The sequence below is a fragment of the Lissotriton vulgaris genome, chromosome 3_1 (genome assembly GCF_964263255.1).
Source record: "Lissotriton vulgaris chromosome 3_1, aLisVul1.2, whole genome shotgun sequence".
Lineage (NCBI taxonomy): Eukaryota > Metazoa > Chordata > Amphibia > Caudata > Salamandridae > Lissotriton > Lissotriton vulgaris.
The window spans coordinates 1,501,025,800-1,501,044,960 of record NC_141689.1 but is presented as its reverse complement, the minus strand read 5'-3'; the positions used below and the strand labels follow the sequence as shown (position 1 = coordinate 1,501,044,960).

The window sequence follows — 19,161 nt, the reverse complement described above, 5'->3', positions numbered from 1 at the left end:
TTCTTTCAATCTGTCTCTCGGTAGCACTTTCTGATGCCACATCATTGTAGACTGGTGTTTCTTGACGAACTGTTTCAATCTGTGTTTCAAGAGGCACGAGTTCCATGGCATTATTGCATAGTCCTTCATTGTGCACTGCAGGCTGATCGAATGTGATTAGTCTTTCAGTTTGAACCTCTTGGATTGTTGCAAGTTTGGGTATTCTGTTGTTTCTTGGGAGTCCACTGGGCCTACTGTTGATTATAGGCCACATGATTGTGGTTTTACCAGATCGATAGACACGACTCTGTTCTCCTTTTTACCAGCAAGGGGCGGTAGCACAACTGATCTTGTTCCGGTGACTGCCAAGACAGGTACTGCTTTTCTGTGAGAAGGCCCAAATTCCTTCTTAACCGCGATCTTTTCTCTGACTAGATCCCCAATCTTTGGAATCCAGACAGGCCTTGCTGGGGCTGTTGCGGGTGGTGCCTCGTCAGTGGTACTTGGCTGTTGCTTTAACTTTATGTTGCTTAATGATTTTCTTGTTTCATTCAGTTCCTGTAAAACAGCCAAACGGTCTTTTACATCAAACTGCGTTGTTTCTTCTTGTACCACTGACATCTGACTATCGAGGTCCTGAACGCGCATTCTAATTCCGAACAATAGTTCGTATGGGCTGAAACCTTTTAGAGAATTTCTTGGCATGTTGTTAAGACTAGTCTGGACACTTATTAAATGTTTGACCCACCCAGCGCCTGAACCTAATACCTTCGCTGTTATAGATTGCTTTATGTCACGGTTTTTTCTTTCTACCACACTATTCCCTTCGGGATGCGACGGACAAGAATACCGCAACCCAATTCCCATGCTGGCCATGGCCTCCTTATAAGCTCGAGAGCTGAAAGCAGGACCCTGGTCAGAATGGAACGTGGTAATTGCGTATGTGCCGATAAAGACTCGCAAATCTTTTATAACCGTTCTAGGCGTCAGCCGAGTGCTGGAGGCCTCATTTTTAAAGTGCTTTTCGTCTTAACTAATTAATAGGACGCGGGTTGGGGTGCAGGCAGCGTTACGCTTTTTCTGACTGGTAGCCGGTAGCAAGGTTCGCTACTGCGATCCCTATTGCAGTTTTCACAGTTCTTTGCATATATTTGGTGTTCTACACTCATTCCCGGCCACCAGAATACTGATTGCAATTCAGTCAGTGATTCCTTGATCTCTCTGTGCCTTAGACCCAAACCCATATGTGCGTCTGCTATTAAAAATATTCTCCTGTTCATGTTTGGAATTACTCTATCCCCCACTCCAGGGATTCGAGCAAAAGGAACGGAGTTTGCATCGATTATGTATGCATAATTGAGTGGATAGTTTACGGGTAGTGCTGCACAGTCGCCTTTTACGGTCGTTTTTACTGCCAGCATGGTTTCCCCGTCTATGTATTTATCTGTACGCTTTTTTGTGGCTACGGAAGCCGGTTTAGTTGCTTCCGCTTTGGCTGTATTAGCCAATGAATTCCCTGCAACGTGAACGCCATCACGTTGAAGACTCTGTGCGTGTATCACGTGAGTCTTTTGTAGTTCTTTGTGTAAAAGAGCTACCTCGTTCCAGAGCTTTTTATGCTTTATTGTGGCACCTGTGTCATCTTTGTAGTCGTTTTCGATCCAACTCTGCAGTTTCTTATTGTAAGAATTGACGCAAAAATGAGAATCGCACACTATAAGTGTGGGGAATTCGCGTTCTGCATTTTCGAGCGCCATCTTTAAACATCTGATTTCAGTTCTTTGAACCGAACAGTACTTCACTGATTCAGTTTTTGTTATTTTCGGTTTGATTTTACCGCACAGCCAACGACATTTAATGATCGCACATGCTGCATCGTAGGATTTTCTCTCTACGTTAAAATGCTGTACAAAGCTATCTGTATAGATTATACAGGCGTATAGTGGAAGAGGCAGAGTTTCGATTGGCAGAAGATATTCTTCTTCATATTCTAAGTCATTCAGTTCTTCGTATTGCGGGGCGAAATAGTATTTCACATCTTCCGCTCCTAGAGAATCTATACCCTGTATCCATTTCGGATCCAGTGACACTGTAGGCAGGTTTACTGGGCTGAATAGCGCTTCGAAGGCGGATTCCGCTGTAAGGATATTAATCCTTTTGCCGTGTGCTAGTTCTCGTTCATTTGCTAATGCGATTTGCACTGCGTTCACAGTTCTTTCTGTGTGACTGAATGTTTTTTCTGCTTGTGTGTACAAGTGAGATTTAATTGAAATTGGTACCTTTTCTCCCTCATTAGAGGTCAGGTACGTGAATCCGCATCTTCCTGGGATGACTCGGATTACAAGATCGATCATGTTGTCACGTGTATCTAATTTTGTTTTTGCTAACATGTCTGTTTGCAGTGATCTCAAAATTTCTGTGTGTTTTTGAGTCCAATTGATTTGTTTAAAATCAGGTTTTATTAGTTCGTAGAGAGGTTTAACCCTCTCTGCGTAATTTAGGATGTAAGTTCTTCCGAAATTCAGAAAACCTAGAATGGATTGTAAATTCTTCAGCGTTTTTGGAGCTTGGAGTACAGCGCACTTCTCTAAGAAGTTTTCCGCTAGGCTTTTCCCTTCACTTGATAATTCGTACCCTAAAAATAGTACTGTCAGATGGGCAATTCGAGACTTTTTAAAGTTGAATTTGTAACCCTCTGCTGCGAACCCAAGTATAATGGTGTTCACTCTTTTCAAGTGAGTATCCAAGTCGTCGTCTGTGAGATAGATATCATCTACGTAAGATAATGCCTCATCATCATATATTTGTAGTAACTCTGTTACCCTAGCTGAGAATAGTCCTGGGCTGTTCTTGAACCCCTGTGGGAGTCGACAGAATTTTTCTGCGACCCAAATGCGGAGAAAGCGGTCAAATATCTGCTTTCTGGTGCAATGTTTTGACAAAAGAAGCCATTAGATATGTCTAATGTCGTTTTGTATTTTTTCCTAACTATGTTATTCATTAGGGCTGCACTATGCGAGTTTTGTACTGCAAAAGTTTTGCAACATGTATTAAGATGTCTGTAGTCCAAAACTAGACGATATGAATTGTCTGGCTTGGAGACAGGAAACAAAGGATTGTTCATTTGAGAGGTGCATGTTTCAATCACCCCCTGGTATTCAAGTTGATCTAAGATCTCCCTGACTTGTTTTTTAGCTTCTTGCTTTATGGGATACTGCCGTTGGGCAGTTGGTTCATTTTTTAATTGGATTTTGTGAGAAGGAGACTCCTCATCCCATCCTACATGATTTTTATACAATGCTGGTGCCTGGGCTACTGCCCATTTCCTTGCATATGTATATTTTTTGTGAATCGGAATGTGGTTCGAGAAGGCAGGCATAATCACTTCTTCTCCACGAGGGCACTCCCTGACAAACTCCGGGGGCCAATCTTTTTCAGCTAACAGAATATCATAGCCTTTTGAGAGCTTATCCCAAAATAGACCCTTAATTTTCCTAGTCTTATCACCCTCTATACGCAATGTTATTTCGTATATTTTATGGGGCTCGCTAAGTCTGGCGTCGGCAGTTTCGACCTGAATGTATTCATTCGTGTCCACTGTCTCCAGATGACTCATCAAGTTCTTGCGCGCTATACTGATTTCTGCTGCACTGTCCAACATTGTCAATGCCCACTTCCCGTTTTTCAACTGTGTCCTGAGTATTCTCGGCATGGTTGATTACTCTAATACTGGCTACCTTCTTTTTCTGAAATTGAGATTTCTTATTTTGAGCAGATTCCTTGTCTTTGGACTTGGTGTGCTCTCCTGGGTCTGACCGTCCTCTTTTTTCCGAATTCTGTGGAAGAGATCGAGAGGGACGTGTATCAATACTTTGATATCTATCAGGTTTTTTTATATTATCCCTATTTCTAAGGTTATATCTTTTCTCAGAGGGCTCCCGTTGGGGAGACTGGCGTTCTCGAGTCGGAGTTCTTTCTCTCCGTCGAGGAGACCTTCCTCTGGACTGGAAAACTTTTTCCTTGGGAGTGGATTGTTTATTTCCATCCCAGCTCTTTTTAGGAGTGTTTAAATTATTTTTAATAAATAATTTTTCTGGATTTTCGAGCAGTTGGGGCTTTACTGGTTTCCCACCCAAGCTGTCTCTACCTAATTCTTCATAGCATTTTTCTATGATTTTTGCTAGCTCAACAGGATCTTTTATATCTGTTTCCCTCAATTTCTGGCGAATCGCCACAGATGCTGCTTCTCCCTTTACGTTGGCTAATAATATAGCCGTGACCTGCTTGAAGTCTTTCAGTAATTTCATACCCAGATTTAAAGCGGGCTCTGGACCAAATTCATTTTGAATCTGTTTTAGCACTTCTGGTATTACCGCCATAGACGAAACACCGTGTGTTTTTGTGTAAAGGGAAGCAAAGACTGTACCCCAAGTGTCGCAGTCCTCCACGTGTGGTGCGATTCCCATAGGAAGGCAGATGGTCAAGATTCTGTGTTTCTCAATAGGGGTAGTATCGGGAAATACTGCCTCTATTTGAGTGATTTTCTTGGCTAACCAGAAAGGAATTTGTTCCCGTTTTACGGGTGTTTTACCAAGACATGACTGTATGTTCTGTGGTGTAATTTTATTTGTGTTCCCCTGATGAGGGGTCAGCTGTGGTGTAATAACAGCTGGCTGGATTGTAGCAATCCGTATTACATATTGGACTAATTGCCTATGTATTTTTATCAATGTGTTTAGCTGTACTAACAGCTCATCTCTAGACATTTTTACAATGTCCGGATGTGGTGTGTAGCTGGCTAGAACCGGCCACGTTGCTCCTGGTCTACCTAGTGGACCGAGCCTGGTAATGTGATCATTGTGTTTTAGGGCGCCATTAAACCAGAGCAGGTGCTCTTGAAATTTAAGTGGAATTTCAATCTCCTCGAAAGGAGCGTACTCTTCCGGAGGTTTCTCTATTTTGTAATAGTGAAACTCTTGTGTTGCAGCGTTTGCTGCTGGAAAGTTTATCCATGAATAGAATACCTCTGTCTGCCGATACTCGTGAGCCTCTATCACGAAAACTACTGTACCACCTTGTGGTGTCAGTCCGTTATCTATAAGTTTTAACGTTATAGATCTTCTTAAGTGGACCGGGATGATAATAGCATCCGGGTCTGTGTGTTCGGGACCTTGCTGAGTCGCATCTACTGCGGCCCCAGAGGTTCCGTTTTCTACTGACATTTTTAAAAAATGCAGGTTTTTCAGAGTAGGTCTCCAAGGAGACAAAGATTAGGTGCACAATATTTTGGAACACTGTATCCTTCAACGTTGAATAAACCAGAGCTTTACATAGGAATCTCTTCCTACTAAGGTCGGGCGGATTTTAACCTTTCACCCACTCCAGACGTCTATTGGAGTTTTTACGGGAGAAAGGGGTGTGAAATATGCACGACTGAGTTACTCTATAAGTCTTGCGTTAGTTTATCGCCTTACCAAAACGTTGGGCGCCATGTAGTGTAGTTCCTAGTTTCCCACTAGGCCCTGCGCATTGGAATAACATAAACAGTAGTATCGACGTGGAACTGCGGATATTCCAGGCCTCCACTGACTATGCTAAACTTAATTGGGTTGTGTTACCAACTAGCTCAGAGGTCACTGGAAACTTTCTTCTCTGCATAGGAAGTGATCAGCTTCCTTGGCACAGACAAGAAGGGATTCAGTTTTCCAACAACCGTGCAACATGACAACTTTGCTCCTCAGATCAAGAGTCAATCTCTAGGGTCGTGTGAAACAATAGACATGTATTTCACTCAGTCAGTCTAGTGCAATTTACTTTCACGAGATGTAGAGAATAGAGAGACGGGCGTGTATCAATAAAGGTTAACATTTATTGAACAGTCTTTCTTCTCGTACAAGAGAAATGTATTGCCACAATTGCAATAACTGTTATTATAAAAAGTACGTACAGTAAGATAAGTATTGCGAAATAGAACTGTAAAAGCATTGGTATGGTTTCTTAGCCATACAATGGTTTAAAAGTAATAAAACATATATACAGTCATATATACATTAGGCTAACATACTCAACTGGTGCTTCTAACTAAGCCTACCCCAGTGTGCCTGACCTAAGCCTAACACGTGAAAAGGGGAGTAAGTAAGTAGCTTAAGTTAAGTTGGTTTTGCCAAGGTTTGTTTCAAGAATTCTCGTCTAAGGGTTTAGTCAACACCATACCTCTGAATAGAATGATGGAGGATTGGTATCTCCTTCAGGGGTCTCTCTCGATATCCCAGTCACCCGCGAGGGTAAACCGGAAGCGCCGGGACTGGATTTCTCTGCACGAGAAAGGCAGCGGCTTCTCTCAGCGCGTCGAGGAAGGAGGCGGGGGACAGCGTCCGCGGGCAGCTGGGCTGGATGTCTTCGCAGAGGACGGCTGCTCGGCTCCTCAAGCGTACTGCACCATAGGTCGCGCTTTAGCGGCGATAATGGTAATCAGCAGCTTCACCACCACAGGATAGCAAGCTGCAGCGACAGAGTGCTAGATTTACCAACACAGGGTCACGCAGGCAGCTGGCATCAGCAACAGTAGCTCTCATTGCTTAAGGCAACGTTGGTAATATTTATACCTGACAGGTGCCGGGTTTGACGCAAGTTTGCTGGACATAAGACGTCAATTAAAGATGTCACTAGGAAGTGACAGTTATCAGTTGCTCATTAGAGTTCCATTACTAATCAAAACATAGCAAGCGGGGATTTCCAGGTTTGCTAAGTTTTTATCTTGTTGAAGAACTCGGAGTGTTATCTAGGAATATCAGATAGTGACTGCTGCTCTGTCATTGCACTAATTGGTCGCAAAGGAAGTAGCAGAGAGTCATGCTGGAATGTGGCTCTGTTCGTGTGAGGCCAGAGATGACTTTTCAGAAAATCGCACTTGAACGGTTATGCCAATATAGGGAATAAATGGATTTATAGCCGAATAGGGGCATAAGGTCACAGTATCGATCAGGAACCTAGATAAGCACGCAACAATCCGCATTCAGGTCAAAGATAAATAAATAGAATTTACAGACAGCTGAGGATAACATATAGCTCATATTAAAAGATACAATAGCAGTGTCAACACAAAACAATATATTGACATGACCGTGAAGAGACCTTATACTCACTAGCCCAAAACCATTAATGGACTACCTTTTACAGTCACATCTTTCTACCTTTATGCTATTTTAGTTAATGAATGTGTGTATATAGGGATGTATGACGTTACAACGCATACTTTTACTCCGCATACCATTACAACGCGGTATTTACAACGCATACCGTTACAACGCATAGCGCTTTGGGGTGCTGGATAGTGGTAAGTATAATTTACTATTCTAACTCCAGTCCCCGTGGACCCTAGGGAAGGTGTTGGATAGTAAATTAAACTTACCTCTTATCCTAGAGCGCCCCCCAGCGCTATGCGTTGTAATGGTATGCGTTGTAATGCCTGCGTTGTAGTGGTAGTGCGTTGTAAAAAATGCGTTGTAACAGGTGCATACCGTATATAGCTATAGTATATTCTTGCTATTGGATATTTTGTTTTAGGATTTTTGTAGATATAGTTAGTTCTAGAATAAATAATACATAGAATTTTTTTAGACCTCTGTATTACAAAGAGGGGGTTTATGTTTAAGTGGTCGTTCTTATATGTATTACTAATTGTTTAATGTTTAGAGTAATAATGTATGTTTAGAATAGTTTGTATGTCTTTTAGATAAGATCATAGTAGTTTGCTTTTTTCTTGGGAGGAGTTGAGATTTTAGATATATAGGAATATTAATAAATTATACAGTGGTTTAGGTTAAAGTAGAGAACATTATTTTGATTAGTATAGAGTTGTAGGAATGCAATATTTTTAGTAGGCAGGAAGTATTATTATATATAGATTTTCTTGTCAATAACATTTTCATGTGAAAAACATGCTTTTGGATAATGTTTGCTTTTATATTATGTCAAATTTCTGGTTACTTAATGGCAGTAAACAAAAAAAGCTACAATTCAAATAAAAAGTTGCTAAACTAAACACACAAAACAAAAATAAAGAAAGTCTTTCAAATAAATGCAGACAGTAAGGCTGAACTTAACACAAACAGTGTAAGCTTGATTCATTAGACACAACTCTGAAATAGAGTATAGTTATATTGGGCCCGATTCACAGAATTAACTTAAGACAAAATCCTAAACTCACTACTTTTAGTATTCACGGAATGCACTTACTACTTTTGGTATTCACAGAATGCACTTACTACTTTTGGTATTCACAGAATGGATTTACGACGAGGCGGAGCTTCTGTCCCAGAGGTGGAGATTTTGGCCATGGCTAAATCTCCGCCACCGGCCGAAATCCCCACCTCCGGCCGGAAGCTCCGCCTCCGGGCCGGAAGCTCCACTTCTGGGCCGGAACCTCCACCTCCGGGCTGGGAGCTCCGACCCGAGTGCGGATGTAAAGTTAGTAGTCGTAAATCCATTCTGTGAATACCAAAAGTAGTAAGTGCATTCTGTGACTACCAAAAGTAGTAAGTTTAGGATTTTGTCTTAAGTTAATTCTGTGAATCGGGCCCATTGTACTCTAAATTGATATGATTACACACACGTAGTTTACAATTTGTTTTTATTAAAAAAGTTAATTGATCTAATTTCTACAATTCATTATTTAACGAAAAATATAAAGGTTGTCAATGCCAAGATAATATTTTATCATCAGAACATTTTTTGCAACTAAATTATTCTTTTGCACACGTCCCTTGTGAGAATCCATTAGATTTTTTGAACTAAGAAGTTTGAATGTCTCTTCATTAACATTTGGAAAAATCTTCTTCCAATCAATATTAGCTCTGATTGCATATATTGTGAAGAGTTGCACAAATTAAAACCATTTTGCACACAAGCTGGGCGGTGTATAGCCGTTGACCTCCAGATTGGTCCCAACATGTATACAGAGGTTTAAAAATTCCAAATGTCAGTTTAGTGCTATTCAGGGTTTTAGTCCAGGCAAAATTATATTTCTTTTGACTTTTATTTTGTGGATTTTGAATTGGGGTCAAAAGGGATTGCTAAATTGGTACTCTTGATTGCCTAGTTAAAATAAAAAAAATACATATATATTTCTAGGATTTGATAATTAAATTTTGAAAATACATATATCACATGTCCATGAAAAAGAAGTTGAAGACACACTGGAAAATGTGGGGTATATCCCTGAATTTTTTAACAAAACACCACACATTGGCTGCATCTTCATTAAACATATGCTGATGTTTATATAAATTAGTTACCATAACGTAATTGTCTCACAACAAGCATTTATTGATAAAAATTGTATGTTATAGAATAAAAACAATAACTACAATGTAAAGCATGGGTATGAATGACATCAAAACACAGTCAATATGGAACATTGAAACTCCGTAATGTATTATGAATCTGTCCAGATCGTTTGTGAAGTTTAGTAAAAAAGATACAATATAATCAAAGATGATGTTCTGTGTTAATATGAAACATAAATCAGGCAAATATTGAATACAAAATATGATGTCATTAGGTGCAGTGGTGGCTGGTGACATTTGAAAGTGGTAGGGCGTAAAGGTTCGGGATGTGTGCCTTATGGCGCGGGAGCATAACGAGCAAGGAAAAAATTATAGCGGGCAAGGTGTTTGCAAAAACCCCACATCAGTCAAAGGGTTTTAACTAGATTCACTAATAGGGAGCACAGCAGCAGACAAAGCATCACCAACAGGAAGGTACAGCGCAAGCAGATGCGGTAGTGCAATATTCTCTCGCTCTCTCTCTCACACATACAAATATACAACAGCTATAGCATATTCTTCCCAAACACATAGAACTGGGATACACAAATCTATGTTTGTACAATTTTGGAAAGGAAGTTTGGTCATTTACACCATTCACCCTGAACACAGACATCTCTCACATATGTGTTCACTCAAAGAGTTTTCTTCTAAGTTATTCAAGGTATCTTCCAAAATATATCATCTCACCTGCAATGTAATTCCATGTAGTTGAGCCAAATGTATAGTTTACAGAGGTCAAAACTGGCCCTGAATAGAAGCAAACCGTCAGAGAAATGGGTGCCTCCTCACAGGCCAGAGTCTGAGCCCAATGCAGGCTGTGGATACAGCATGGATGGAAGGATGACACGATTAGGGGGCTATGGCAGAAACAGGAGTGTGAACTGCGTACCTGCGTGTCGATAACAAATGCTGCTCACGCCCTCTGATTGCCAGAAAGGGAAACCGAGCCCACTGCTGTCTATGAATAAAATAGAAAACCTGATCTGGCCTTGAGAACCTCACAACTACGGAGGGTCATTGGAGTAGAGGATTTGTGGTTTACCTTGCCATTTTTAACTCTCTCCTAAGAGCAAATTAAAGGTTTCTGAGGCCGTGTGCCAATGCTAGGTATATTTAAAAATCCATAATGAAAAAGTGCAGAGCATCCACTTGCAAGCCGTAAAGTAGGGCTGGGTGAAATTTAGAACTGTCACGCTCCCCACAGCGTTTTAAAGGAAGCGTGAGGATGGCGCGCTAACCTGCACCGAGATATGGAGATACTAAGGGCCAGATGTAGGTAGGCCGTTACCGATCGGTAAAGGCCGAAAATCCCGATTTTTGGCCCTTACCGATCGGTAAACAGCCATCGAGATGTAGGGCAATGAAAAAACTCAAAATCGGAGCGAAAACCGAATCGGAATGAGTACCGAATGGGAAAGAATCCGATACGTACATACCGAAAATCGGATATGTAACGAATCGGTAATACACCGAATCGGATGCAAATACCGAATCGGTCCACGTTCCGAATCGGTAGTGACACCGAATCGGAAATTATCCGATTCGGTCCATGTACCGAATCGGTAGTGACACCGAATCGGAAATATTTACAACAAGGGGTGGTGAGGGACAGAGTCTCTGAATTAAACAGAATACTCTCACCCAGTCAAGAGATCAGGGCTAGATCCAACACCGTTTTTTAGCTCACTGCACCATCCCAGTTTCAGAACCTGGCTGTATGCAAATTAGTCTGTTCCTGTCCCAGTGCATGATGGGAACAGGGCAAACCAAACTACAAAAGCCAATTCTTTCACTGGGAAGGAAACAAGCTACCGGGGACCGGTTTCTGGCATTTCAGCCTCTTCGGCCCGGCTTGCTTGAATCCTGATGGTGCAATGAGCAAGGGACTCACATCTGAGTATACCCTTCCACGCTTAGGGTGGACAAAAATATTTACAACAAGGGGTGGTGAGGGACAGAGTCTCTGAATTAAACAGAATACTCTCACCCAGTCAAGAGATCAGGGCTAGATCCAACACCGTTTTTTAGCTCACTGCACCATCCCAGTTTCAGAACCTGGCTGTATGCAAATTAGTCTGTTCCTGTCCCAGTGCATGATGGGAACAGGGCAAACCAAACTACAAAAGCCAATTCTTTCACTGGGAAGGAAACAAGCTACCGGGGACCGGTTTCTGGCATTTCAGCCTCTTCGGCCCGGCTTGCTTGAATCCTGATGGTGCAATGAGCAAGGGACTCACATCTGAGTATACCCTTCCACGCTTAGGGTGGACAAAAATATTTACAACAAGGGGTGGTGAGGGACAGAGTCTCTGAATTAAACAGAATACTCTCACCCAGTCAAGAGATCAGGGCTAGATCCAACACCGTTTTTTAGCTCACTGCACCATCCCAGTTTCAGAACCTGGCTGTATGCAAATTAGTCTGTTCCTGTCCCAGTGCATGATGGGAACAGGGCAAACCAAACTACAAAAGCCAATTCTTTCACTGGGAAGGAAACAAGCTACCGGGGACCGGTTTCTGGCATTTCAGCCTCTTCGGCCCGGCTTGCTTGAATCCTGATGGTGCAATGAGCAAGGGACTCACATCTGAGTATACCCTTCCACGCTTAGGGTGGACAAAAATATTTACAACAAGGGGTGGTGAGGGACAGAGTCTCTGAATTAAACAGAATACTCTCACCCAGTCAAGAGATCAGGGCTAGATCCAACACCGTTTTTTAGCTCACTGCACCATCCCAGTTTCAGAACCTGGCTGTATGCAAATTAGTCTGTTCCTGTCCCAGTGCATGATGGGAACAGGGCAAACCAAACTACAAAAGCCAATTCTTTCACTGGGAAGGAAACAAGCTACCGGGGACCGGTTTCTGGCATTTCAGCCTCTTCGGCCCGGCTTGCTTGAATCCTGATGGTGCAATGAGCAAGGGACTCACATCTGAGTATACCCTTCCACGCTTAGGGTGGACAAAAATATTTACAACAAGGGGTGGTGAGGGACAGAGTCTCTGAATTAAACAGAATACTCTCACCCAGTCAAGAGATCAGGGCTAGATCCAACACCGTTTTTTAGCTCACTGCACCATCCCAGTTTCAGAACCTGGCTGTATGCAAATTAGTCTGTTCCTGTCCCAGTGCATGATGGGAACAGGGCAAACCAAACTACAAAAGCCAATTCTTTCACTGGGAAGGAAACAAGCTACCGGGGACCGGTTTCTGGCATTTCAGCCTCTTCGGCCCGGCTTGCTTGAATCCTGATGGTGCAATGAGCAAGGGACTCACATCTGAGTATACCCTTCCACGCTTAGGGTGGACAAAAATATTTACAACAAGGGGTGGTGAGGGACAGAGTCTCTGAATTAAACAGAATACTCTCACCCAGTCAAGAGATCAGGGCTAGATCCAACACCGTTTTTTAGCTCACTGCACCATCCCAGTTTCAGAACCTGGCTGTATGCAAATTAGTCTGTTCCTGTCCCAGTGCATGATGGGAACAGGGCAAACCAAACTACAAAAGCCAATTCTTTCACTGGGAAGGAAACAAGCTACCGGGGACCGGTTTCTGGCATTTCAGCCTCTTCGGCCCGGCTTGCTTGAATCCTGATGGTGCAATGGTGAAATAAACCGATTCGGTCCATGTACCGAATCGGTAGTGACACCGATTCGGAAATTATCCGATTCGGTCCCTGTACCGAATCGGTAGTGACACCGAATCGGAAATAAACCGATTCGGTCCATGTACCGAATCGGTAGTGACACCGATTCGGAAATTAACCAATTCGGTCCATGTACCGAATCGGTAGATGAACCGAATCGGACATAAGCCGAATCGGAGAACCTACCGATTCGGTAGAATCACCGATCGGGAAATTCCCCGATTCGGACAGATGGGGAGATGTAGGGAGGCACAGAAACTCCGATTTCGGCTCAAAATCGGTAGAAATCACTCGGTATTTACCATGGATTACAATCAGGTGGTAACCAACTCCAACCCATAAAAACAGCCCCAAAATGCATTGCAACTTGCAGGATGGCAGCTTTTTATGTCATTGCGAGGCGGCTACGGCTACAGCAGGAAGGACAGAGGGAATGGCTAAGAAATGAACAGGTCTACAGACAGAGGATAACCCTGTTCATGCTGACTGAGGCTGAGATCCTACAGAGATACAGGCTGGACTCTGACACCATACTTGAGCTCATCAGGGACCTCAAACCATTGTTGGACCACCCCACCCCAAGGGCACACGCCATCCCAGCACACGTCCAGGTGCTATGCAGCCTACACCTGCTGGCGTCTGGCAGCTATCAAAGTGGAGTTGCAGCGGCAGGAGGAGTGACCCAGAGCAGCCTGTCAAGGTTCTTCCACACATTCCTTGACGCCATGATAGACAGGATGGACCAATACATCTCGTTCCCTGCAACCCACGCAGAACTGCTACAAACCAAAGCTGACTTCTACCAGATGGCACAATTCCCCCAAATCATTGGCTGCATAGATGGCACACACATTCCGATATGCCCACCAGCGGACACAGAATACATATACCGCAATCGGAAATCTACACACACCATCAACGTGCAGGTGATCTGCAATGCGAAGTGCACCATCACAGACCTGGTAGCAAAATTTCCAGGGAGTACCCATGACTCCTATATTTTCCAACAGAGCGGCATCTATGCACAGCTGATGGCTGGCAAATTTGGTGAAGGATACCTCCTAGGTGAGACACATCATCAGACCCCCATAACACACAGTAGCTAGGTGTAATACATGTATGCATGTGTGTAATGTTACCCCTTTCTCTTCCAGGCGACAGTGCATATGCCCTCCGGTCATTCATACTCACCCCCTACCTCAACCCCTCCACACCCAGCCAAAGGAGGTATAACCGGGCCCACATACGCACAAGGAATGTTGTCGAACGGACCTTTGGCATCTGGAAAAGTAGATTCAGATGCCTGCACAAGAGTGGAGGTGCAAGGCAGTATACCCCCATCACCTGCTGCAAGATCATAGCTGTATGTGCAATGTTACACAACCTTGCGGTGAAGAAGGGCACTGAGGTGGAGTTGTCTGACTACGAGGACCATGACGACGACGAAGCTGTGCCACTGACACAGCCATCTGGGGTGTGTACGCCAAGTGATGGCAGATACAGACGTGAGGAGATTACAGAAAACTATTTCTGAGTGAGTACAGATGCAAAGACAGCTAAATGGTTGTTGTGAAAATAAAATGTTTAATACTGTTGCTACACAGATACAGCACTGATGTGCAACAAAAAAAGGTGTAATGGCAAAGTAAACAAAAGTCCAAGGTCCAGGTTGCCTCACCCGCCCTTGCAAGGCTATTTCTTTGACCGATTGGCAGCCCCACTGGGGTGTCCCTCAGCCCCCTCAGAATGACCAGCGGCATCTGCGGAGCGCCTGGTGCTCCTGCGTGGCTCAGACGCAGCGCTGGCCGGGCTGCTGCGGCTGCTGCTGTCCCCAGCATCCCCCAGGTCCAGGGCAGGATTTACGGCAGTGTTCGAGATGATCATGGCCTCCATTGCAGTGGTGATGCGGGCCATTCCCCTTGTCAACTCTGCCGTATTTTGTGTGAGGCTAGACTCCATGTTTGCGCTGCGCTGGCAGAGTTGTGCCGTTGCCGCAGCAAGGCGGCTCATGGAGCGGTTCAGCACCCGGGCATCCCGCCTGCGCACCAGCTCATGCTCCTCCTGTCTGCTACATGATTGGGTTATGGCAGTGGTTAGCCTGCCTAAACCTGCTGCTACCTCCTTGTTTGAATCCACGAAGGCCTGAAATCCTTTTACCATTTCCCCCATCTGCAGGTTGTGCTGCAGGAGCTGGCGTTGGCATGCCATCATGGATTTCGCCTGCAGCCTTTGTATCTTGACCATCTTTCCTTCGAGGCCCAGGAAGACACTGCCCTCCCGTGCTGGTGCTGCAGTGGTGGGGATGGCACGGCGCCGGGTACTGCTGCTGCCGGCCTGCTGAGTGGGCTGGGGTGCCACTGGTGGGGGTGTGGTGCTGGCCGGGGCCTGAGCCCCTGCTCCCAGGACAGGTTGAACTGGTGCCACAGCCATGGTCGTGGCAGGAGCTGGTGTCGGTGGAAGGAGGTCCCTTGTCGGGGAGTTCTCTGGGGAGAACTGCAAGGGGGGTGTGCTTGGCATTTGTGGGGAGTGCAGTGCTTCAAAGTCTATCACCAGGTTTCCATCCATACCAAGCCCTATGCTGTTTTCATCCTCCTCCTCCTCAGCAGCCTGGCTGGTGCTCGGCCCTGCGAGTGCAGTGTCAGATGGTGCTGCTGCCTGTGTTGACATTGTTTGTCCGCCTGATGGTGCCCCTAGGTACAAAGAAGCATTTGTAAATTGAGTGCCGATGTATTACAGTCAGTACAATTAAAGCATTCCACATGTCCTTGCATCTCCGTAGAATGTGTTCCACTGTTTCCTGTCTTGTGATTCAGCACTGCCATAGTTTGCTAACTTCTGCTGACTACATGTACCATGATGCTTGTCTCTTGTATGTTGGTTACAGTACTGTGCTGGGGTTTGCCTATGCATTGTGTCTCATGGGGCGGTGTCTGGTAGGGTGTGTCATGATGCGCATGCTTCTTACCTGTAGCTGTGGCTCTGGCTGAGCTGTCCAGGGTCCCAATTCCGGTAACACTCTCCCTCTCAATGGTGGTGGAGACCATTTCCTCGAGGTCTGTGAGGGGTGGCGCCGGGTTCCTGCCTCCACCAGTGCCTCCAGCCTGCCTCTGGATCTCTGCCATCTTCCTTTTTGTGAGGCTGCGGATGTCATAGAATCGCTTCTTGAGCTCATCCAGGGACCTGGGGGTGACACCCACAGCATTCACCTTTTGGCCGATTTCGCTCCAGATCCTCCTCTTGGTGCTGTCTGGCACATTGAGGGACAGCTTTCCAAATAGCTGGCGGTGCACCCTCACCACCTCCTCAACCAACACCTGCAGCTCGGTGGTGCTGAACTTGGCCTTCCTCTTCTGGGAGGACTTCTGGCTCTCGCTCTGGTTTGCCATCTTCTTCAGTACAGTTCACAACCTCCTACTCCCACTGCTGCTAACTGTGAGTGTTCAGCTCAGGCTGGCTCTCCAGAAAGTTCTTAATTGGCTGCACCTGCCAGGGTTGCCACTCCCTGTTTGGGTGGGGGAGGGGGAGCCACCTCATTGGCTGAATCGGCTTTAGCCGAATCGGCTTTTACCGAATTGGATATTACCGATTCGGTAAAATCCGAATCGGTATTATCCGATTCGGATTTTACCGATTCGGTTTCTTCAATGCATTCCTATGGGCTTTTTGGCCATGGGTGTGTTTTCATGGCTACGATTCGTTAATTGCCGAATCGGATTTTACCGACTCGGCTATTTCCGAATCGTTGGTAGCCGATTCGGCTATTTACGATTCGGTGGTAGCCGATTCGGTACTTTCCGATTCGGTCCGTGCCGATTCGGAACGTACCGATCCACATTACCGATGCCGACCGATTCGGTATTATTTCGCCGTTTGTTTGCTACATCTCGTTTTCCGATTTCAGAATACCGATTCGGCCCGCCTCGGTATTTCGAAATCGGAAAATCGCTTTTACCTACATCGGGCCCTATGACAGGAGACCAATGAAATGTTTCCACCGAATTTGTACAGACTGTAACAGTGTTGTAGGTTTTAGCGTGTGTGTGTGTGTGTGCATACGTGCAAAGTGGGGATTTAAAAGGCCACTTTAAAGCATGTAAAACACACTATGGCAGGTGATTGACGTAAAGGGTCTACGTTCGGTCATTCCTACCTTTCAAGGGTCATGTCCCTTCATTTCATCATTGAAATATTGACAAAGCCATTTACACTAGTCTCAGAGTCACTGCACTACAGAAAGCACTTGGAAGAACTGAATATACATTTTAGCTTGCCCTTTTGACATGAGACAAACTGTCCCTTTCACTCTCTTTAATCAGACAATGTACCCCCAAACTTCAACATCCATTAACTTTCAGAGATTTCCAGAACAGCAACATCCTAAGTAACGCGCCACACCACAAAAATAGGCCCTTCCATTAGTGAAAGACATGTCTTAATTTACGCAAACTACCAGATGGAAACCCACCATGGATTACAGAAAATACTTCATTTAAAATTAAAATACATTTATGCCCACCTAAACATTTTATCATTGTTAATACACATTTCTATTTTAACTCCCTGAGCAATAATTTATGTCCCAGCTTCCAAAGGCGGGAGTAAAATACTTTAACTTCAAAACCTAACCTGGGATCCTGCTGTCCTGCCACTTTGCTTCTATGCATTTTCCTGTATCTCTAGGTCGTCGGCTCGGCTGCGGCCAGTGGACTTGTGGCCCGCGAGTCATCATTATGCCGCCTGCTGCGACTTAACATCGGAGCCAATCACAATACTGCAAAGCAAGCGTTGTGATTGGCATGCACGGCGGCACCACCATCCTGAACTCAGTCTGCCCGGTAACTTTACTCAGCCAATCCTGGCGCAGCATTAACAGTGCCACTGCACCAGGATTGGCTAAGAGAAGGGCTAATACTGCCCATAATGAGACCTGGGGGACCCGGGTCTCTGCCTGTCTGAGTGCTAGGGGAGGAGGAGGAGGGAAGGGGCTACTGCGTGTGTGCGCATGCATGGGCAAGTCATAAAAATGACTTGTCCAAAATGCGCACACTGCTGCTGCCCTGATTGCCACGCTGCTATTTCTTCTGCTCAGCTGGCTGTGCACACGCTGCCACTCACTGCCGCAGGCCCGCCCCCACACACTTCCGTGATCGCGATGACATCCACTGTGACTCACTCCAATCATGATTCTGTCGGCAGTGTCGGGCTGTTGTATTTTAGACTGTGTGAGTGCGCTCATAATTTTACTTTTTGACTGGTGCACGAATGCATGACAGTGATGGTCGTCCATGGCTAGTGGGGCAACGTCCCAACACCCCTAATGGACGAACCGACACTGATTAAGTGTATATTTGACATGCGTGTAAAAAGCTTAATGCTGTTTCAACCCAAGTTACAGAGATGATCACTGGTACATCTGAAAAAGTATTGGTGGGTTGTGGAGAACAATTGTAAACATATTGGGGCCAATTCACAGAACTGATCTGAGATAAAATCCTAAACTTACTACTTTTGGTATTCACAGAAAGCATTTAGTAGTAGTAAAGCTAGGAGTCCTAACTTTACTACTACTAAATGCCTCTGTGAATACCAACAGTAGTAAGTTTAGGATTTTTTCCCAGTTTAGTAGTAGTAAAGTTAAGAGTCTTTTTGGGGGAAGATTCTACCCCTGAAATTCTCCTTGCTTCCTTCTTGACCACCTCTAATGAAACCAGGACCTCTCTTACGAGACAGTGTAAAAACAATAGAAAGAAGGGAGGATGGTTTGATTCCAACTGTACCCGAGCTTATGCACTTCTAAAGAAAGAACTGCCCAACAAACCTAGATGTGTCTCGAGGTTAGGAGACTTAGGAAAGAATATAAAATTGCTGTAAAAGATAGGAAGAACATGTTAAAAGCAGAAGCATGGGAGCATTGCATTCAGCGTCTGTAAATAATGATAGTGCACCGCCCAGCATTCTTAGCGTCAGGAAGACGCCTAAGCCAGTTCCGCGCCCGGAGGCATATAAGAACCACAGAGAGCCCCGGTATAGCGGGGCTTAACCACATTACGTACCGTTGCAGCAAGGGAGGTCTTGGAGGCTCCCTGTTGTTGTTTTCTCGTGCCTGCTGGTCCCTTGATGCCGCACCACACTCGTCAGTCTCCCTCCGCCGCTGTTGCCTTTGTGATCTCGGCACGGCCGCAGAGGGGCCGGGTACTACACCGC

The 19,161-nt window shown here is 44.9% G+C and overlaps 2 protein-coding genes across 2 annotated transcripts in view; one reads left to right on the top strand and one right to left on the bottom strand.

The window, feature by feature from the left end:
• The window catches only part of STPG2 (sperm tail PG-rich repeat containing 2), a 2,754,965-nt gene that overhangs the window by 1,165,405 nt on the left and 1,570,399 nt on the right, over positions 1-19,161 (top strand). The gene's annotated exons all lie outside the window — the stretch shown is intronic.
• LOC147728066 (uncharacterized) lies at positions 14,650-15,474 on the bottom strand. The gene has a single exon (XM_086961954.1). The coding sequence runs from the start codon at positions 15,472-15,474 to the stop codon at positions 14,650-14,652; it is 825 nt and encodes a 274-aa protein (XP_086818080.1).